At 45.9% G+C, this 22,656-nt stretch overlaps 1 protein-coding gene across 1 annotated transcript in view; it reads right to left on the bottom strand.

Annotated features, from left to right (window-relative positions):
• Positions 1–391: 391 nt before the first annotated feature.
• Positions 392–22,656, bottom strand: part of MERTK (MER proto-oncogene, tyrosine kinase) — a 110,275-nt gene continuing 88,010 nt past the window's right edge. The window contains exons 14-19 of the mRNA XM_065890739.1: positions 17,771–17,863; positions 16,122–16,240; positions 9,739–9,848; positions 7,833–7,992; positions 7,021–7,157; positions 392–1,435 (exon numbers count right to left, since the gene is read on the bottom strand). Coding sequence (XP_065746811.1) covers positions 922–1,435; positions 7,021–7,157; positions 7,833–7,992; positions 9,739–9,848; positions 16,122–16,240; positions 17,771–17,863 — 1,133 coding nt within the window. The 3' untranslated portion in view covers positions 392–921. The remainder of the gene's footprint in view (positions 1,436–7,020; positions 7,158–7,832; positions 7,993–9,738; positions 9,849–16,121; positions 16,241–17,770; positions 17,864–22,656) is intronic.

The following is a 22,656-nucleotide window of genomic DNA, read 5'->3' as shown; positions in this document are numbered from 1 at the left end:
GAAAAGTGCTTAACTTCTTGGACTCTCTTCTAGAATTTTTTTTTTTTTGGCCGTGCCACGTGGCATGCAGGATCTTAGTTCCCTGATCAGGGATTGAACCTGTGCCTCCTGCAGTGGAAGGGCAGAGTCCTAACCACTGGACCACCAGGGAAGTCCCTTCTACGATTTATTTGAAATCCTTCCACTCGGATTGTATTTTTCAACCCTCTAATATTTTTTTGTTCTTCATCTTTGGGCTCTCTGGAGTGGTTTTTCCATATCTTTAAAAAAACAATGTCGAGTGGTCAGAGCAATTGCATCGAGGGCCAGGCATCAAGGGAATTCCTTTGCAAAGGCACTGAGGCAGCCAGTGGCCATGTCTTTCCAAGTCTCAAGTAAGTACCACGCATCTTTCCTCATTCATATTTTATTAGGAAGCCAGATCGGAGAATTCATCAGTTATAAAACTTTAAATATGAAATGAATCACTCTTCTCAAAGAGGTGATTCAGGTGGGAATACCAGATTTTTCTTAAGAGCAGAAGCAAAGGCAAATATGGCATTTTATTTTACAAATATTTAATAGTCATGAAAAAGGAAAAGAACTTTAAAAAAACAGCTTTGTGCCAACGTGAACATCCAGGAACTGCTGTGGAGATGGGGCTGTTAGAGCTTAAATGTTAAGATCATCCAGAAAAGTGACAGAAGTCATCTTTTATTAAAATAGAATATCTTTGTCTCTTTCCACCATATACATATAGATATTTTCTCTTTCAATAAATATGTTACGTATTCTAAACGATGACTTACTTGACAACATTCACGTGGTGCTTCCGGGCCAGGGCATTGACTTGGTAAGGAAGACAAATACCAAAAACATCGAGTGTACGTGGGTTCTCGTAAGGAGGAATTTTCAGGATTTGGGAATGTGTCTCAGCTCTCCTCACATGAGGACTTCTGAGTCTTCTGAGGAGTCGTCGGCAAATAAGAGTTCATCTGACGCTGGGCTCCCCAAGGGCAGCGTGCTGGACTGGGACCAGGAGACCCCATTCCTTACCAGCCTGTCCTCCAGTAAAACACCGCTCCTTCCCGCCGTCCCCGTCGCCGGGGCGGCAGGAGCCTGCTCTTCCCAGCCCTCGCTGACCCCGTTCAGGATGTACCTTCCCTCGTGAGGTCTGTTGTCATGGATTTCTGCGGTGACCACGCTGACGGTGGCCCCGGGTGTGCAAGAAGCAATGACCAAGTCGGGATGGATGTTCACGTCCAGCTGAGCAACTGCCGAGCCCTCGGCCGGGCCCTCGCAGCTCCCCGGAAACTGTGTGTTGACATAAATGATGTCGGCCTCGTCCTGAACTTCAGGCAGGCTTTCCAAGAGCTTTTCTAGCTGCAGCCTCAGCATTGAAAACGTGGGGCGGTCCAAGGGCTCAGCTCTCCAGCAAGAGTGCATGACTTCATACCTAGAAGCAAAGAAGAGTGTTATCTCCTGGCGCAGCACGCACAGCCCAAGCGCACTCCGCCCCGGCTTCTCCCACTCAGGTGGGAGTGGAGGGGCTGGGGGGAGGGGGAGGGGAGTGGGGGTCCTGGGAGCAGACAGGTGTCGGCGCCAGCTCCACACTCACCATCGTTCCAGGCCTTGGGAGGCTCGAGGAATGAAATCGAGAGCGGGGCTGGCGTGGGCTGCCGTGACAGTGGCAGGTGAGCCCTGGGCTGGGACAGCCCCTGGTTTGAGGTGGCCGCAGCTTTGTGGCACGTGTAGGGCTGCTGGACCTTGGCCACCTGACGCTGCTCCGTGAAGGAGAAACGCTCTGGGGCCCCTGCTCTTCTCCGAGACTTCGGCCTCCTCCAGTAAAAGTAATAACCGCTGACCTGTCATCGGCATTTACTATCTGACAGCCATCGTGTAAGGTACTTTTAGAGATACTAGCCTGCTTGGCAGCACGAGCCCACACACAGGTACTGTGATCCCCATCTTACAGACGATCCCGAGAGCGTGACGCTTGGCCCCAGGACGAGGGTGAAGCTGTGACCCACATCAAAGAGTGTCTGACGCCAGAGCCCATGTTCTTAACCACTGAGCAGCCCTGCTTGCCATGGGTCAGACCCTGACGGGTTTAGGTTCTACCCTGTGGGCAAGCGGGAACCGTAGAAAGATTGTGCTTCGGTGCGTTCCCATGACCAGATGATAATTTTAGGAAAGTTGCTTTGGATGTCACCCAAAGGACGCATTAGGATCCTGGGGGGTGATGAGAAGAACAAGACAGGAGACAGAGGAGCCTGCACTCCCCTGTAGGAAACAGGGACGCGCTCGTTCACGTACATAGACTGTGGATGTCACTGCGCCGAAGTTCCCACAAGTGTCACCACCCCCAGGCCCCGCCAAGCCCTGGCCCTCTATGGTCTGACAGTACTAGCAGACCCCGTTTTACTGCACTTCGTTTTATCACACTCCAAAGATACTGTGGTTTTTTTGTTTTTTTTTTTACCAGTTGAAGGTTTATGGCAACTCTGCATCGAGCAGGTCTATTGGTGCCATTTTTCCAGGAGCATTTGCTCACTTGGTGTCTCTGTGTCACAGTCTGGTAATTCTGACAATATTTCCAACTTTTTCCATTATTGTTATGTTTGTTAGGGTGACCTGGGATCGGTGATCTTTGATGTTACTATGATAATATTTTTGAGGTGCCACACACTGTGTCCACGTAAGACCGCAGATTCAATCAAAGGACGTTGTGCGTGTTCTGACTGCTCCACCGACCGGCCATCCTCTGCCTCTCTCCTTCTACTCGGGCCTTTCTATTCCCTGAGACACAACAATAGTGAAATTACGCCAGTTAATAACCCTAGAATGGCTTCTAAGCGTTCGACTGAAAGGAAGAGTCACAGGTCTCTCACTTTAAGTAAACTAGAAACGATTAAACTTAGTGAGGAAGGCGTGTCAAAAGCTGAGACAGCCCGAAAGCTAGGCCTCTAGTGCCAAACAGCCCAGGTGTGGATGCAAAGGAAAAGTTCTTGAAGGAAATTAAAGGTGCTACTCCAGTGAACACATGAATGATGAGAAAGCAAAACGGCCTTAACGCTGATGTGGAGTCTGAGTGGTCTAGATGGAAGATCAAACCAGCCACAACATTCTCTTAAGCCAAAGCCCAATCCAAAGCAAGGCTCTACGCAGTGGTTGAGAGTCCGCCTGCCGAAGCAGGGGACACGGGTTCGTGCCCCGGTCCGGGAAGATCCCACATGCCGCGGAGCGGCTGGGCCCGTGAGCCATGGCCGCTGAGTCTGCGCGTCCGGAGCCTGTGCTCCGCAACGGGAGAGGCCACAACAGTGAGAGGCCCGCGTACCGCAAAACAAAACAAAAAAAACAAAACAGAGCAAGGCCCTAACTCTCTTCAGTTCTATGACGGCTGAGAGAGGTGAGGGAGCTGCAGAAAAGAAGCGTGAAGCTAGCAGAGGTTGGTCCATGAGGTTTCAGGATAAGGAGTTGCTTCTCATAGATGAGCAAAGAAAGTGGTTTCCTGAGATGGAATCCACTCCTGGTGCAGATGCCGTGAAGACCGTTGAAATGACAATAAAGGATTTAGAATATTACATAAACTGAGTTGATAAAGCAGCAGCAGGGTTTGAGAGGACTGACTCCAAGTCTGAACGAAGTCCTCCTGGGGGTGAAACGCTATCAGACAGCATTGCATGCTACAGAGAAATCGTTCATGAAAGGAAGAGCAGATCGATGCAGCAAACTTCACCGTTGTCTTATTTTAAGAAACTGCCACGATGACCCCAGCCTTCAGCAGCCACCACCCTGATCAGTCAGCAGCCACCAACATCGAGGCAAGACCCTCCACCAGCAAAAGGATTATGACTTGCTGAAGGGTCCGGTGATGGTTAGCATTGTTAGCAATCAAGTGTTTCTTTAAAAAAATAGTTATTTATTTGGCTGCGCCAGGTCTTAGTTGTGACATGCGAACTCTTAGCTGTGGCATGTGGGATCTAGTTCCCTGACCAGGGATCGAACCCGGGCCTCCTGCCTTGGGAGCACAGAGCCTCAGCCACTGGACCACCAGGAAAGTCCCCACAGAGTGTTTTTAAAATTAAGGTATGTACGCCATTTTCTAGACATAAAGCTACTGCATGCTTAACAGACTACAGTATGGTAATCATAACTTTTATAGGCACTGGGAAACCAAAAGATTCCCGTGACTCACTCTACTGCAGTGCTCTGGAGCTGAACCCGCAATATCTGGGAGGCGCGCTTGTACTGGGGGAAGGAATGGAGGGGAGGGGGGCCCTGAAAGACACCTGCTGGCTGTGGGGACCCAGTGGGATAAGAAAGAAAAAGGTGGCCTCCGCGTGTCACCCTGGAGACGAGGAGACCAAGGGCCGGTGCCACGAACCACAGTGGCTGCATCTGGGAGGCTGTGAGTTCGGCCGAGGAAAGGTCCCCCGGAGGTGATGGGAGCACCGCCCAGAGCGGCCTCTTGGGTGATGGGGACCTGGTCATCCAGAGGTGGGGGTGATGCCGTAAGAAGAGGTGGCCCTCAGCCGGCAGGACCGGGGAGCGGGGCTCCAAGCACACCCTGTTATTTCCATTGCTGTATTTCTCAGGGTTGACTGTAAAATGACCGAGGGGCAACCAAACACAGGAGTCAACTCATCTCCACTAAGGTGAGACAGCAAACAGAGGTGCTCCGATATATCTGCCTCAGTTTTAAAAGAAAAGACCCCAGATATGGAGATGCAGAGAGCTCTCTGTCCTTCGCCAGTGTCCAGACTCAGAGGGGACCTGGGGAGCAGGCTTGGCTCACCAGAGCCTCTGCGAGCCCGCGGTGTGAGGAACCAGCCTGCGGGTGGGGACCGCGGAGCCGCTGCTTCCTCAGGCTTTTCCCCAGCCTCCCTCCCCCAGCCGCAGGGCACTGCTGACACTGCAGCTTTCACCTAAAAAAACCACCTCTCAAAAACCGACTCAGCATTCCCTCGTCACGGCTCTACACGCAGCATCTAAAACCACAACGTGACACAGCTGAGACCTTGCTAAGACCCCAGATAATCAACGTCCCCTGGAGCACCGCAGAAACCAAGAAAGAAACAGCCACAAAAGTCTCCATTCAGTATTGTTTGACAGAAATGGCTTCCTCATTTGCAGAAGCAAACGTTTCATTCATGTGGCCCTTTCAGAAACGACCGTGAAGCCTCAGATCTAATTGAATTAGGATTTTATGATGTTTCTTTTAAAGGGCTTATGATTTCTGTGTCTGTTCTAAATGTTATAGACTTACAACCATAACCACCACCACCACTACCACACCCCCCCAAGCAGTGTGGGGCTCTGATCAGAAAAAACGTTCCTTCTGTTTGGCCACGGTGGATCTGGGAGGCCCATGTGCAAACTGACTGGGGCCTTCTCCCCAGTACGAGGAAGCAGGGCCAGAGTGTGAGCGTGGGTGCGTGTGTGTGGAGTCCTGCACAGGCCCACCTGCCTGAGCAGCGTGGCCCAGCGTTCCACGGCGGAGCCCGCGCAGGCCCACGGTCCTGAAATGTTCTTGCTAAACATGGTGAGAATACCCCTCTCCAAGCCCACGACGCCTGTTACGTTGGGGACAGACTCATCATTAGGAAGGTTCAGATCACCGAGCTAGAGGCAGTGCCACAAGAGATGATTTTTAAAAAGTCGGCAAGGTGTTTGGGAGGGGATCGAGTTGTAAAGATGCTATTAATCACGGGCACCATATGTGACACTTAGCGTGCGTGCTTCCTGCAGGCTGAGGACTCCACACACGTCTTTGTTAACCCTCCAAATACCTCTGCAGAATATGTGACTATACTTTTTTGGTGGCTGATCACGTGGCACGGAGTGGTCAAGTCAGCTGCAGTGGCCACAAACGTGGCTAGTTAGGAGGCAGAGCCTGGCCTCTCTGACTCCAAGTCCCAGGCCTCTCCCCGTACTGTCCACCCCGAAGAGAGAGGGGCCTGTTGGGATGGGAAGGGCACTGTGGTCCTGCACACTGGGAGCTGGGGGCGGGGGGTCTCACGCCGGCTGAGTGTACAGTCTCCCTGGGATAGTTTCTTTTTTTTAAACAATATTATTTTTATAAATTTATTTATTCATTTAGTTATTTTTGGCTGCGTTGGGTCTTTGTTGCGGTATGTGGGCTTCTCATTGCGGTGGCTTCTCTTGCTGTGGAGCACGGGCTCTAGGGGCATGGGCTTCAGTAGCTGTGGCACACGGCCTCAGTAGTTGTGGCTCACTGGCTCAGTAGTTGTGGCTCGTGAGCTTTAGAGCGCAGGCTCAGTAGTTGTGGTGCACGGGCTTAGCTGCTCCACAGCATGTGGGATCTTCCCGGACCAGGGCTCGAACCCGTGTCCCCCGCGTTGGCAGGCGGATTCTTAACCACTGCACCACCAGGGAAGTCCATCCCTGGGATAGTTTTAAAACATACATTTCTGGGCCTGCTCTGTACCAAGAGAATCACAATCTCCAGGCACAGGGCTGAGGAATCATTCTTAGAATATCCCCTAAGCAATTCTGATGACCAGCCTGAAAGCAAAGCCACTGGCTTAGTTTTCTAAATTTCCTGATTCAAGATATTCCTGTGATTGGTTTGTTTAAGATGCTGAATGAAAAGAGAAGCATGACTGCTTCAAAAGAGGGCAGAGAATTATCTAAGTACCTCATGCATTGTAAAGTCGGCCTATTTATCTACAGGATATACAGTCATCCCTCGGTATCCGTGACAGATTGGTTCCCAAAGCCCCAGCGGATACCAAGATCTGCAGAGGCTCAAGTCCCTTACAGTCAGTTGGCCCCCCCGTATCTGTGGGTTCTGCATCCACCCATACAGAGGGCCGACTGTATTTCCCAGAGGGGCTTACAGAACTTCAGAACACGTGCGGGCTCACTGGAGATGTGCACACACCGCTTCCCACACGCCGGACATCTGCGTGGGTCACCTTCTGCCCACACCCGCCTGGCTGAGTGTCCCCACCCACTATGGCTGTGTGTCCCCCAGGTCTTTGCAGGGTGCCCCGACATGAAGAGCAGCTGACTCACAGTTCATCCAAGCAGTCCTCTGGCTGTTTCAGCCTGTGGCCGTGCAGAAGGTAGTCATATATTTCGTGGTTCTGGACTCCGGGATAGGGGGTCATTCCTCGTGTGGCTATTTCCCACATGGTCACGCCAAATGCCCACTGAGGACAAAGCGACAACGTCAGGATGCAAGTCTTTTCAGAAAGGCTGAATGGACTTTTTCATCGGGAAAGGTCATTTCCTTAGAGCCCCGGCGGTCATGCACAAAGCTGACAATTATGTTTGAGATACGCTGCTCTCCCCAAACGGCAATAACATGGGGTCGGAACGTCACAGTTCCCCATTTTTACTAAAGCTGTTTGGGAAATGAGACAAAGGCAGATCTAGCCTTGTGTCACATCAGTGCTCTGTTTAATGTTCTGTTCCTACTGTTGTCGGCAAGTGTTTTCTTTTCCTGATCTCTGGTGAAGGGTATCCATACACAGTACCTTTTATACAGCATCCTAGTTCCAAACAGCCATGGGATGAATTCATTTAATTTAATGTGAAGATGAAATATCTTAGTTGCAGACAATGAGCCACCATACTGCAGCAGAGGAAAGACGAAATAAATTAAGGGCCTTTGCCATCCTCTGAATGTCAGGCTACTTCACCAGAATCTAACGTTCCGCCTGAAGTAAAGCATCTAGCGATAAATCAAGAGAAGTGTGAGCATGCCCCAATCCTCAGTTGATCAAAGAGGAAGACGTCCTGCATCACCAGCTTAAGTCATCTCTTTCAGCAGGCCTTCACCTTTGCAACGCGGGGCCCCGAATCAAAACTCTGTACGTACGTACCACGTCACTTTTACTGGTGTATACTCGGTCCGCGAGACTCTCTATGGCGATCCATTTCACAGGCATCTTAGCGATGCGGCCCTGGCGGTAGTAGTCGCCACTGTAAATCTTCTTAGAGAGGCCGAAGTCCGCGACGCAGACAGTCATGTCATCCCGCAACCTACAGAGAGAGACAGAGTGAGTTCATGTCCTCAGCGACCTCAGAGGCAAAGCCTGAAATCACAGGTCTGCACCTGATGCAGCTGAAAACATTCATGATGAGTAACCAAAAGATAGAGACCCCACAGCCTGGGAGGGTCCTGCTTTGGGACCAATGGCAGAGCAAGTGAGGGGGAACCAGATGAGTTATAACTTTCTACCCTTCTGGTCTGTGTGGGAATCTGGACCAACCAGGGCACCTGGGCACAGAGGATGGAGCCACCTGGAGGAACAGAGGGGCACGGGAGTAGGAAGATAAGCAGCTCCAAGCCAGGGCCCCCTGGTGGACTCATCTAGAGCCCGGTAGCCTTCCTGTCTGACGTCTGGAAGCAGCACTGGCTCCATAGGTTAAGCCACCTGACAGCCTGGGGGAGGTGGGGAAGCACTGGACTTCCTGCTAAGACGGTGCCAGGTGGTACCTGAGGACTTAACTGGAAAATTAAAGGAATACAATTGCATTTACAGCCCAAGCAGTTAAAATTGATCTTAGACAAGAAGGAGAGGAGGAGGGGGAGGAATGAGTGGTCTGGACGTAGGGCGACTACCTTGTCCCCGTTTGCCTGACGCTAACATTTTAAACTAAAAGCCCCACATCCTGGGAAATCCCTCAATGCTGGACAAACCGGACAGCTGGTCACCCTACCTCGTGGGAAAACCATGAAAGAAATGTTAAGGGGAAGAAAAGGTTTTCATGATTCTCCCTCCATGGTAGACAAATTATTTAAATAAAAAACAAAACCAAGACCCTTCTGGGTTTTCAAAAATGAGGTGAAAGTAACAGAGGGCCGGGGAGCAGGGTTGGTTAGGAGGAGGCAGGGGACAGGCTCCACTGTCACATCTCCAACGAAGAAAAACGAATAACGGCAATACATTTAAGGAACACTCTCTCTTCTTGCAACAGTGAATTTCCAATCAAGAAATAGTTATTGTTTTTGAAGATTTACAGCAGATAATGGCTGTTGAAGCAGACTGAAGAGATGGGGAAGGTGAAGTTCGAAGTTCTTGCTTAAGCCCTTGTCTCTCTGCTGCAAAAAGAAAGCTATGGTGTAGTCAGGACAAAACTACTTCACAAGGCAGTATCATGAAAACTCAGGGACAAAACCATTACGAGTTTCATTACTGTCTTCATGATCGGCTGACTTATATGTAACTCTGGATCCAAATAAGCTGATGGCAGTTGGGGAGGATCCCAGAGTTCACACCTAGTGCTCCTAGCTGAGTGAGAGTGTGAAAATAAAGAAGTAGTCACACATAAACACACTACTATATAGAAAATAGATAACTAATAAGGACCTACTATATGGCACAGGGAACTCTACTCATTACTCTGTAATGGTCTACATGGGAAAAGAATCTAGAAAGGAGTGGATATATGTATATGTATAACTGATCACTTTGCTGTACACCTGAAACTAACACAACATTGTAAATCAACTCTACTCCAGTAAAAATTAAAAAGAAAAAACAGAAGTCCCAGGGGAGTTTTGGAGGCCAGCCAGACTCTTAGAGGCAGAGGTAGTGAAAACCCTCAAGCAAACACCCAGTCATGTGTCAGGGCGGTAGAAACCCCATCTCCAGAGCCTGCCACACTGTCACCTCCCAAGCCTAATCTTCCTCCATACTTTAACATCAACAGGCCACCCCACAGGCCCACAAATATCTACCACCATGAGGTCCAACCCACTCCAGGATGGGCCAGGGCTCTTACATGCAGTTTCGAGCAGCTAAATCTCGATGAAGAAAGTTCCTGTTGCTCAGATACTCCATTCCCTGGGCAATGTCCACCATGAACTTCAATAGTGTCTCCAGAGGAATATGCTAGGGGGTGGAAGACACAAGGAGACACATTTATTATTATTATTATTTTTCTGGCCACACCATGTGGCTTGCAGGATCTTAGTTCCCTGACTAGGGAATGAACCCGGGCCCTGGCAGTGAAAGCGCAGAGTCCTAACCACTGGACCACCAGGGAATTCCTGGGAGACTATTATTATTATTATTTTTTATAAATTTATTTATTTATGGCTGCGTTGGGTCTTGGTTGCTGCGTCCGGGCTTTCTCTAGTTGCAGCGAGCAGGGGTCACTCTTTGTTACGGTGCGTGGGCTTCTTATTGCAGTGGCTTCTCTGTTTGTGGAGCACAGGCTCTAGGCACGCAGGCTTCACTAGTTGTGACACGCAGGCTTCAGTAGTTGTGGTTCGTGGGCTCTAGAGCGCAGGCTCAGTAGTTGTGGAGCACAGGCTTAGCTGCTCTGCGGCATGTGGGATCTTCCCAGACCAGGGCCCGAACATGTGTCCCCTGCGTGGGCAGGCAGATTCCTAAGCACTGCGCCACCAGGAAAGTCCAGGATTATTTTTTAAAAGGAAACCAAGTTACTTCCATTTGAGGGGGTGAAATGATGGCTTTATGACTGAGAAGCGTGGCCATGAAACAAGTAAATTTCCATATCACTAACGTCACAAATAAGGTTTTAAAAATGAATGAAAAACAAACAAAACCCAACAAACCCTAAAACTTCTTGGCAAGTATCACGTTTTCTTCTCCTCGTCTTTAAAGGTATTAAAAAAAATTAATTTATAACTTTAATGCAATTCCGAAGATACCGCCAACAATTTATTTTGTGTGTGTGGCCAGTTAATAACATTCTTTTCACAAGTTATGAGCTCAAATGCGATCCTTGTGCCCTTCTGAGTGGCAGTGGGACAAAGAGGGGAAAAGAAGGGGGGTCTGGCCTCAGTGGGGGAGGATCTAATGCTTTGACAGCAAAAAGCCCACGGAGAAGGAGCTGTTCCCAATTATGCACCCACATCTGGTATCATTTTATTTTGAAATGTTTCAAAAGAGGCTTTTTTACTTCTGGACAGAAAGTAGGATGGTCTTTACCCCTTATCATGGGACCAAAGTACCACAAGTAAGTATTCGGGAATTTTCGTTTTTGTTTCTCTAGGGTTTCTCTCCTCTAAGTTTTAACAGCCTAATGTTTTTTTTTCTACGTTGTAAAAATCAAACCAGACTGTGTGTTAGAAAACCTGCCGTGTTGGGACTGATCAAGAGGATGACGACTAATGAAGACTTCTGTGTAGAAATTCCATGTTTTAGTGCAGTCAGAGCCCTAAAGAAAAGGGTTCACAAAGTTCCTAGAAATCATAAACGGGTCCACCCGTGATATATTCTTCCCCAAAGCATTAGATTTATGGTTTATTCTATATGGCACAAGAGTCTTCTAAAGTGGTACTCGTGAAAACACTGAATTTTCTTTTTTTTTTTTTAATTGGGCTGTGCTGGGTCTTAGCTGTGGCATGCAGGATCTAGTTCCCTGACCAAGGATCGAACCCAGGCCCCCTGATTTGGGAGCATGGAGTCTTAACCACTGGACCACCACAGAAGTCCTGACACTGAATTGTTAATGATTTATATTTCTCAACTAAGACACGTGTCAGTCACAGACTGTATATATAACAAAAATGCTTTATCCTTTACCCTTACATAATGGAGTTGTTAAAAAAAAATGTAAGTAGATCAGGCATGAAAGCCTTACGCCTCTGCTCTATATATGTGGGGCATTTGATTTTCTGGATGCTAATTTCCGGGAAAGGACTTGGGTGCTAAGAAATATCCAATCTGCTGACATTCATGAAAGTATAATGAATATCCGGTGCTATTCATTTGTGTTAGTTTTTTCCAAGCAGAACTATGTTATTAATCTTGCAGACTGTGACCAAAGGTCATTTAAAAGATCATTGTGTGGTAAAACTAATAAATGAGGTCAATAAGGTTGTAGGATACTAGATTGACATACAAAACTCAACTGCATTTCTACACACTAACAACGAACTGTCTGAAAATGAAATTAAGAAAACAACATCTGCAAAAGAAACCACAACAAAATACTTAGGAATAAATTTAACAGAAGAAGTGCAAAACTTATACTCTGAGAACTACAAAAGCAAAGAATTAAATTAGTTTCTAAATAAATGGAAAGGTATCCAGTGTTCATGGACTGGAAGAGCAGGCATGCTATTCACACAGAGGACAGAATGGCACCCAGGTCCTGCTGAAGAAGCACATTTATATGACTGAGACCTAGTCTTGGGCCACTCTAGCAGGACCAGAGGTATTTATTGCCAAGGAACTGACTGATAAGGCAGTAGAGATTTGAATAAAAGCTTGATTTTCTAGTTTGTCTATGACGCATTTTGTGACTTTCAGCTTTACATGTGGCTACAAAGTGTCAAAATAGGAAAATACATTCCTTTTAAAAACATTCCTTTAAAATTTTTATAAAACCTGGGAGTTTCCATCATTGGAGATATACTTTATATTTTTGCAAATCGAAACTATTCATTAGTCAGTAAAATGCTGTGTACGTGTTTCCTTGTTATTCTGTTCAAAAGAACATAAGATGACAGCACTACTTTTGGCAGACACAAACTGATTCTATAATTTACACAGAAGGGCAACAAAACTAGAATAGCAAAAACAACTCTGAAAAAGTAGGATAAATTTGGAGGAATCACATTACCCGATTTTAAGACAATAAAGCTACAGTAATCTCAATGGTGTGATAGGGGCGAAGGATGGCGCATAGCTTAACGGAACAGAACAGAGAACTCAGAAATAGACCCACACGTGTACAACTGATTTTTCACAAAGGTGCAAAAGCAATTAGTGGATTAAGGATAGTCTTTTCACAAATGATGCTGGTCATCTATATGCAAAAAAAGCAACAAACTAAATTTCACACCTTATACAAAAATTAATTCAAAATGGGTCACAGACTTAAATGTAATATGTAAACCCACGAATTTTTAGAAGAAAACACAAAAGAAAATCTTTTTTATCTGGAGTTAGGCAAAGAGTTCTTAGAAATGACAGTGAAGGTATGATCCATTAAAAGAAAAAACTATACTTCATCAAAATTAAACTTTTTTTGCTCATGTTAAGAGAATACAAAGCCAAGCTACAAACTGGAAGAAAAGTCATTGCAAATCACATATCCAACAGAGGAACTGTAGCTAAAGAACTCTCAAAACTCAACAAGAAAACCAACAACCCAATTAAAAAATAAACAAAAGACTTTAACAGACACTCACCAAAGAGGATATAAAGATGGTAAATGAACACAAGATGCTCAACATCATTAATCATTAGGGAAATGCAAATAAATTTCATGATAAGCTATCACTATACACCTATGAGAGCAGCTAAAAACAAAACAAAACAAAAAACTACAGATAATACCAAGTGCTGACAAGAATGCAGAGCAACTGAATTTCTCATACATTCCTGGTGGAAATGTAAAATGGTACAGCCATTCTGGAAAGTAGTTTAGCAGTTTACTATAAAGATAAACATACATTTTCCATATGACCTAGCATCCCATTCGTGGGTATTTAGCCTAGAGAAATGAAAAGTTATGTTCGCTCAAAAACCTGTATGTGAATTTTTATAGCAACTCAAAACTGTCAAAGGTCCTTCAATAGGCAAATGGATAAAGCAAACTGTGATACAGCCATACAATAGAAGCCTCCACAGCAATAAAAAGAGCAATGAACTACTGAGACATGCAACTTGCATGGCTCCCAAAGGCGTAATACTGAGTGAAGGAAGCCAGTCTCAAAGAATTACAAACTATATAATTCCATTTATATGGCATTCTCTAAAAGACAAAACTGTAGTGATGGAGAACAGATCAGTGGTTGCCAGGGGTTAGCCATGTGGGCAAGGTGTAACTATAAAGGGGTAGTAGCAGGAGGAGGAGTTTTGGGTGATGGAACTGTTCCGTATCCTGATTGTAACGGTAGTATATGAATCTATACATGCATTACAATTTATATAACTATAAACCAAAAAGGGAAAAAAGTCATTTTTTTCTGTATGATAATTAAAAAAAAATTTTTTTTTTTAAAGCAGAGGTCTTCTTAGAAGTCCATATGATTTAAATTTATTTATTTATATATTTATTTACTTAGGCTGTGTTGGGTCTTGGTTTCTGTGCGAGGGCTTTCTCTACTTGTGGCAAGCGGGGGCCACTCTTCATCGCGGTGCACGGGCCTCTCACTATCGCGGCCTCTCTTGTTGCGGAGCACAGGCTCCAGACGTGCAGGTCAGTAGTTGCGGCTCACGGGCCCAGCTGCTCCGCGGCATGTGGGATCTTCCCGGACCAGGGCTCGAACCCGTGTCCCCTGCATTGGCAGGCAGATTCTCAACCACTGCGCCACCAGGGAAGCCCTTAAAGTATTTTTATAAAGGATATAAATGGCCTATTTCTCTTCTACAAAGATTCAAGAAAGACATCCAATCTGAGGCTCACTACACTCGCACAGGGGTCCAAAAAAGGGAGGGGTGTTAAGCTTCACAAGATGGATGATTGTTGGTCATCAAACAAACCTGTGTATTTTAATTTTTTTTACTACAGAAATCACTCTTGTGAAATATGAAATCCCCCCCTGCAAATTATTAGAAAAATCATACAGTATACCAGGAAATTAAATGTAGGCAAAATCATTCAACATGAAGTGAAATCCATTCAAGGGGATGCTATGCAGCCATTCACAGACATCTGTCTGGAGGCTGCCCCGTCGGGCAGGGGCACCCATGGGCTGGGGCGGAGAAGAACTAAAGGCATGGGGTCTGCAGCCTGTTCTGCACCTGCACCTCCACCACTGCTGATCCGTGCCTCAGTTTCCTCACCTGAGATTCTATTAGTAACTACTTATCATGGTGGCTGTGCCATTGATATATGCGAAACACAGGCTGGCCTCTGCCAAACATTTGAGAAATGTTAGCCCCTGTTGTTGGCCTACAGACAGATGTGTACATACTGAGCCCCTGCCTGTGAAACACAGAGATGTGGAATAAACGGTTGCAATGTGAATGTCCGAGGATGCCAATGTTGGGAATTATGGGTAATTTTTTCTTCTTCTCCAGGCTTCTTATCATGTTACTGTCTGTTTCTTGGGGGGACGGGGAAGAGAAGGAAAGCACTCAGCCATGCTGAGTCCCCTACTTTGGATGAGGCCCTTCACCTCTTTGGAGGAGCCCCAGTGACTCTGTAATAGCTCTGATGTGGCTAACAATTTCCTGTCTCTGGTTAGTATTTGTGCTGGTGAAAGACTCATAGAAGCCATGAACAAAACAGGTGTGAGCACAGGACCATGGGGGTAGCTAGAAAAAGGAAGGGGCTCACTTTCCCGTTTAGGTCCCTTACGCCGTCCCTGGAAAGAACAGAATAAGTACAAGAAAAAGGAAAGCAAGAATCTCCTGGCCTGTTCATAACACACAGGCATAAACTACCAACAGGGGCAGCAAGACACAGGGAAGAAGGCTCTAGAAAATGTTCCCCCTAAATTGGGTCTCAAGTTTTATTTCAACTGCCTTGCCATATTATAAATAAATGGCTGTTCCTACAGGTTCACCTGTCTCTCGGGATGAGGACCTTCTCCATGAAGCTCCCCAGGCACCGTCTTGCTACTACTATCTCATCACGACTCTTTCCACCACCTGTGACGGGTGGGTGAGGTGTTTCAGTCTAAGAGCTCGTTTCCATTTGGTGTCTCTGCGCTGTGGGGCTTCAGGGCAGGGTTTGCCCTGTGGGGTCAGTGTTCCTCTCAGGGGCACCGCGGAAGGCAGGCAGGCTGGCCTACCAATTCCCAACACACTTTCTGATTCTGAGGACAGAGCGGCTCGGGATAAAGAGAAACATGGACCCCCTCAGGGGTCTCTGAAAAACAACTCAGTACAACTTCTCCCTGAAAACTGAGATGGCTCCGGCATTCAGGAATTTCAGAGTGAACAACCTAAAAAGAGGAGACTTTCAAGGAAAGAGACCACCCTGACAGCAAGAGGGGCCCACTCTGCTCCACTCCCAGCCTGCTCCTCCCTCACATAAAACAGGAATAATGAAATCTATGGGCAGGCCGGCTATGAGGATCACATTTCAACCCCCAGGGTGCACAGTGAGCACGGAACAGAGGCCAATGTCCCCTCCTTCCCTCCTTCATTTTCTAAGTTAGATGCTGGTGTTGTCCAGGCCCTGTCACGGGAGCCCCAAGCACTGTTCAGAGGCCATGCAACTGGGTGATTAATTACCTTTGGTCCTGTCTCCAATCGGGAATACAGTAAATAGGTGTGCAGATCCCCGTATTTCATATAGGGTAAAATCACCATGGGCCTGGGGATGCCTTGAGGGCTAATTTCTATACACACACCTGGAATTAAAAACAGAGAGTAAGTTACAAAGAGCCCTTGTTACCAGTGACCAGAAAAAGCACTGCAGGAGCGCTGGCCAAATTGAAAACATGTGCTCTCAAGTTAGCGGTTAAAAAAACAAAACCAAACCAAACCCTCACAACTCACATGCTGTATTCTAGAATATGGAACACACACTGGGTCCACTTCTTGGTATTTCTTTTTCTTTCAGACTAGTGCCAATCTTTGCGTGAAAGCTCTCAAAAATTAATCGATACCAAGTACAGCCATCTATAAACCCATGGCGTTTTTGTTATACTGAGTCTAAGTGAGGGGTAGTGACTGCAGCAGAATTCAAGGGCAAACTAGTTTCATGTGATGGTTCAATACTTAAGCCTATGAAGAAGTCCCCTGCAACCGAACGCTTAAAACTATTGGAAGAATTCTGAGGGCCAACAGGTGAAATTCACATCTCTAAATGTTAACACATACACGGGGGGAAAAAAACATCATTTGTCACGGATGCCAGAATCAGAGCCCGTCTGTCACCTGAGATCAAGCTTACAATGCTCTTGCACACGGTGGTACAATTACAAAGCGCCACTGTTCTCAGAGTCCGCGGAAGTCAATAGTTACAAACGAGCAACAGTAGTTTCTTTGACACAACATCGTCTCCAAACATTAGTTTTCCCATCTCTCTGCAGTGTCCATCATAATAAACCTTTGAAAGTTCCCCAAAGAATTTAGCATTTATCAAGTCACAGGACAGCAAAAAAAAAAGTCAGCAGAATATTCAATTATTTTGAAGTCGCTCTTCCCTCCTGGAATAGTATCACACAGCAACCACTTGATACGGGCTCTCCTTTCTGTATTTTTTAGCAAACAGTGCCACAAAACCAAATTCTGCCTATTAAATCACTGACTCAAATCACTTGAATCGAGTGCCATGAAATTGTCAGCGTGGATCCCGAGAAATCAGTACTTGAAATATGTCAATAAATTGTTTCTCAAAGATGATCCATGGAATTTGTCTACTTTTACAGCTTTACTCCACTAGCTTTTGATTCACGGGTAAACTAAATCAATACAAATTATAGCATAACCAGCTTTCATGTGTTGTAACCGGGGTGACCGGGGGCTGTTTTAATCCACAATCACCTAGAACTCTGTGGACACTGAACAGTCCTGAGCCCACTGACGTCCAGGAAAATGCAGGCCTATTTGTACGACCAGCCTCAGAAAATATAACCATAAGAAGTCTTTTGGGTGAAAACGCCCTTATTTTTATTTTATTTTATTTTATTTTTGGCCACACTGTGCGGCTTGCAGGATCTTAGTTCCCTGACCAGGGATCGAACTCGGGCCCCCTGCAGTGGAAGCACCCAGTCCTAACCACTGGACCGCCAGGGAAGTCCCGAAAAATCCGATGTTATAAATTGCTTCAGAGTTATACAAGGTGTAAAATGTATCTGCCCCAGAGATGTTTCCTGTGGCCCAGAGTGGATCAGCTGAGCCCCTCCGGCCACCCAGTCCTTTGTTTCTCTGAGTACCTAGGAGTCGGATGACATTTGGGTGGTTGAAGTCTTTCATGCACGCAGCCTCACTGAGAAACTCCTCAATCTCTCGCTGCGAAAAGTTGTCCACTAAAAGAAAAGACAGAAAATGTTAGGCACGAGTTATTTACTCAGAGAAGGGGAGGGGGCAATAGCAATTTTGTTCTTTAAAAGTAAAAGCAGGCAAAGGCAAAATGATAGCAACAGTAAACAGATGAGTGGTTGTCAGAGACTGGTGGGCGGAGGGATGAATAGACGGCATATGGGGGTTTTAGGAAGGTGAAACTTCTGTATGACCCTGGAATGGTGGACACAGGGCATTATGCATTTGTCAAAACCCACAGAACATACAACACAAGGGGAACCCTAATGTAACCTATGAGTTTCAGTTAATAATGTAGCACTACGGGTTCATCAATTATAAAAAATGTACCACACCCATGCAAGACGTTAACAGGGGAGACTGTGTGAAGGGAGGGGGCATATGGGAACCCTCTACTTTCTGCCCTATTTTTTCAGCTGAGTTGCAAGGCATAAGCGATCTTAGTTCCCTGGCCAGGGGTCAAACCCATGCCCCCTGCAGTGGAAGCCCCGAGTCTTAATTACTGGACTGCCAGGGAAGTCCCTGCCCAATTTTTCTATAAACCTAAAACTGCTCTAAAAATGAAAGCATATTAGTTTAAAAAAACTAAAATCAAATCCAACTGATCTGTTGCAATGATTTTTGCCTTCAAAAAACAAAGAACACATGCTTCTCTCTCTCACCACATTTCTTGCAAGTCTGGTTGCCCAATCACGCCTTGTGAACTAGATACGCTTTCATACCAAGTTTTTGGAATTAAGCCAATTTAAGAGAAACATTTAAAATTCTACATTATGGTAAGTGAAATAAGTCAGTCACATGAGGACAAATCCTATATGATTCCGCTTTTATGAGGTATTTAGAGAAGTCAAATTCACAGAGACAGAAAGTAGAATGGTGGCTGCCAGAAGGAGGGGGCACGGCGGATGGAGGGGTGTTGTTTAATGGGTACGGAGTTATGGTTTTGCAAGGCGAAAAATTTCTGGAGATGGATGGTGGTGATGGTTGCACAACAGTGTGGATGCACTGAATGTCCCTGAACTGTACACTTAAGAAGGGTTAGGATGGTATATCTTATGCTGTGTGTATTTCACCACGGTTAAAATCAAACACAAAGCCAAGCATGCCTTAGGGAATCTGCTTTAACAGGGAGGAAGTGTTGATTGAAATTACATGTAAGAGCATGTAGTACAGCGTCTGTACCTCCTATGGGCTTAAGATATATTAACCTTCCTATCAAAGCAAATTTAAGCAAAAAAATTCTATAGACCTGCAAAATGTCTGCCAACTTTGCCCCAAACAACCAGGTGAAGTGGGCAAACCCCTTCCCCAGGGTCTAACCCCTCCAGGCAAATGTAGATGAGCCTGGGATTCAGAGGCCAGAGACTTTTTGGGCTTTTAATCTTTGATAATTAGCATGGATGCAATTCACATACAAGTTACTCTAACTAAGTTAAAGGATTGCAGAGCCAAGGCCAGAGAGGAAACAGGTTCCAGGCCCAGCTCCTTTTACTAGGGCCCCTAAACTTTCTACTCAGTGAATTGGGATAACTGATGGAAGGAGCCTTCCTAGGGACACACTGAGAGGTTAACAGAAAAATGAGAGAGGCAGGAAGGATGCTGACTGTGGCTTGATACCCAGACTCGGCTCCACACGGGTTCAGCTCCAGTAAGTACCCTAACTTTGGGTTTTCTCAGTCTATGGAGGAGATGACCCACACCTCCTTCCTAGTTGTATTGATTTCCTGCTCCTGCTGTACTGATGAAATGTGGGAATAACTGCAGTGCCCTCTGGCACACAGTAAGAATTACATAAGTATTGGCCATTATTATGTATATAGAAAGCTTGAAAAAGCAAAAAGCACCAGCCCGTCTGACTTACTGGTTATTAGGGTTACTTTTTATATTTAAATTAAAACTTCAGCCTCCAATTCTGGTTAAGAAGTCTCAGTACATGCTTATAATCTAACTGATGCTTTAAGGCCCAATAAACAGTGGATTTAAATTTTAGGAAGAAACCAATTTTACTTTACCCCTTGATCAAAAGTAATACTGAATATATACAAGGGGTAAATGAGGAAGCAATATTAAGAGCATTAACAAACACAGCACCAAATAATTTTCCTCTGTATGAATTGTGAGGACAACTGCAGGTGAATGGTGTACGATCATGGTCAATTTCATGGGTGCCCAGCTGGACACCTGAAGAACCGAACTTAGACAATCACGTGTCTCCGGGCCCTGGAGATGCTTCCTGGAGAAGGGCATGGGGGGACCCGTTATCATGGTCCGCCATTGCAGTCTGGTCAATCTATGGTGAGGAAAACTCCGGCCCGACCCTCCTCCTTTCTAGCTATTTGATTTGGACAAGTCACCACCTTTCTGAACCTTAGTTTCCTTGTCTAGATGGACATGGGCACAGACTCTGAAAGGGCTCTAACTGGCATCTGCCACTATTTTTGTCAACACTGTAATTCGTTCTCCTCCATGCTGCAACCAAAGTGAACTTTCTAGAATGTAATAATATGCTCTTGTCCTCATTTGCTTAAGACTCTTAACAGCACTTTACTACTTGTGGGATGAAAACAGATTCTATGTGATGACTTATCGGGCCCCTCCTGACCCAGATGTAAGCGCTCTTCCCAGCTCCCTTGGCGACTGCAGTTTATGATCATAGCTCTTGATATGCCTTTAACCAAAGAATATTTCTCCTCTCTCTGGGAATCTTACCTTCCGGGCAGTCCACAGCTTCCTGCAGACCATACAACCACCCTCAAGTGAGGAAGTGAACCCACCAAGCTAAGCCAGACCAACCCCTGGGGTCAGATGCTGCTACCAGCTCAGTCCTGCCTTGGAAATTCATGCTTTACTTTGGAATCATTATCTCTACTAAATGATGAGAGAGGGGGAGGGAGAGAGTAAAAATAACAAATGTTATTGCCTTGAGTGTGCTGGGGCTCAGGGTGGGCCACCCCAAAATATGTCACGATGGCATATTGATTACTTTGAATTACAGTTACTTAGGAAATGGCCAGTGTAAGAGGGACACTCTGACACTCTATCACTCCTTTCTGTCTTCCTGAAAGCAGGAAATAACTCTCTCATGTGAAGGATGAAGGACACCCTTATCTCCAGAGAGGGAATTTTGGCTGGAGAAGCCTGTATAAACAAACCTTGTTAGTTCTTTCTTTCTTTCTTTTTTAACATCTTTATTGGAGTATAATTGCTTTACAATGGTGTGTTAGTTTCTGCTTTATAACAAAGTGAGTTAGCTACACATATACGTATATCCCCACATCTCCTCCCTCTTGAGCCTCCCTCCCACCCTCCCTTTCCCACCCCTCTAGGTGGTCACAAAGCCCTGAGCTGATCTCCCTGGGCTATGCAGCTGCTTCCCACTACCTATCTATTTTACATTTGGTAGTGTATATATGTCCATGCCACTCTCTCACTTCATCCCAGCTTACCCTTCCCCCTCCCCGTGTCCTCAAGTCCACTCTCTACGTCTGCGTCTTTATTCCTGTCCTGCCCCTAGGTTCTTCAGGACCATTTTTTTTTTTCTTAGATTCCATATATATGTGTTAGCATACAGTATTTTTCTCTTTCTGACTTACTTCACTTTATATGACAGACTCTAGGTCCATCCACCTCACTACAAATAACTCAATTTCGTTTCTTTTTATGGCTGAGTAATATTCCATTGTATATATGTGCCACATCTTCTTTATCCATTCATCTGTCGATGGACACTTAGGCTGCTTCCATGTCCTGGCTATTGTAAACAGAGCTGCAATGAACATTTTGGTACATGACTCTTTTTGAATTCTGGTTTTCTCAGGGTATATGCCCAGTAGTGGGATTGCTGGGTCGTATGGTAGTTCTATTTTCAGTTTTTTAAGGAACCTCCATACTGTTCTCCATAGTGGCTGTATCAATTTACAGTCCCACCAACAGTGCAAGAGGGTTCCCTTTTCTCCACACCTTCTCCCTTGTTAGTTCTTTAAACTGACTACCCCAAGCCCAAACTTTGAGCTTTGCTTTGATTCTTCACTTATTGAGCACCTAAAACCCACGTTTCTTTGTCCTGTCAATTCCTCACAAATATACTATTTCTTTGTCTAAAACATATACAAGCTGCCTCTTTGGCCACTTCGTAGGTCCCATTTCTATGACATTTCCTGCACATGAATTAAAACTTATTTCTTTTTCTCCTGTTAATCTGTCTCGTGTCAATTTTATTAGGCCAGCCACAAGAACTTAAAAGGGGTGGAGGGGGAAATTTCCCCCTCCCTGACAAGTGTAAAGAATATATAATATTCTGAGTCACTTTGCTGTACATCTGAAACATTGTAAACCAACTATACTTCAATAATAAATAAATACATAAACAAATACACAAATAAAACCAAACATGAAAAAAAAAAGAGGGCTTCCCTGGTGGCACAGTGGTTGAGAGTCCGCCTGCCGATGCAGGGGACACGGGTTCGTGCCCCGGTCCGGGAGGATCCCACATGCCGCAGAGCGGCTGGGCCCGTGAGCCACAGTTACTGAGCCTGCGCGTCTGGAGCCTGTGCCCCGCAACAAGAGAGGCCGCGATAGTGAGAGGCCCGCGCACCGCGATGAAGAGTGGCCCCCGCTTGCCACAACTAGAGAAAGCCCTCGCACAGACACGAAGACCCAACACAGCCGTAAATAAATACATAAATAAATTAAAAAAAAAAAAAAGCACCATCAGAGCTTCAGACCCCTCCCCCAAACAGACAAGCCCTGAATTCGTGTTTCCTCATGTTCAGTTTGAAAA

The sequence above is a fragment of the Phocoena phocoena genome, chromosome 14 (assembly GCF_963924675.1).
Source record: "Phocoena phocoena chromosome 14, mPhoPho1.1, whole genome shotgun sequence".
Lineage (NCBI taxonomy): Eukaryota > Metazoa > Chordata > Mammalia > Artiodactyla > Phocoenidae > Phocoena > Phocoena phocoena.
This window is presented reverse-complemented; position numbering and strand designations above follow the sequence as displayed.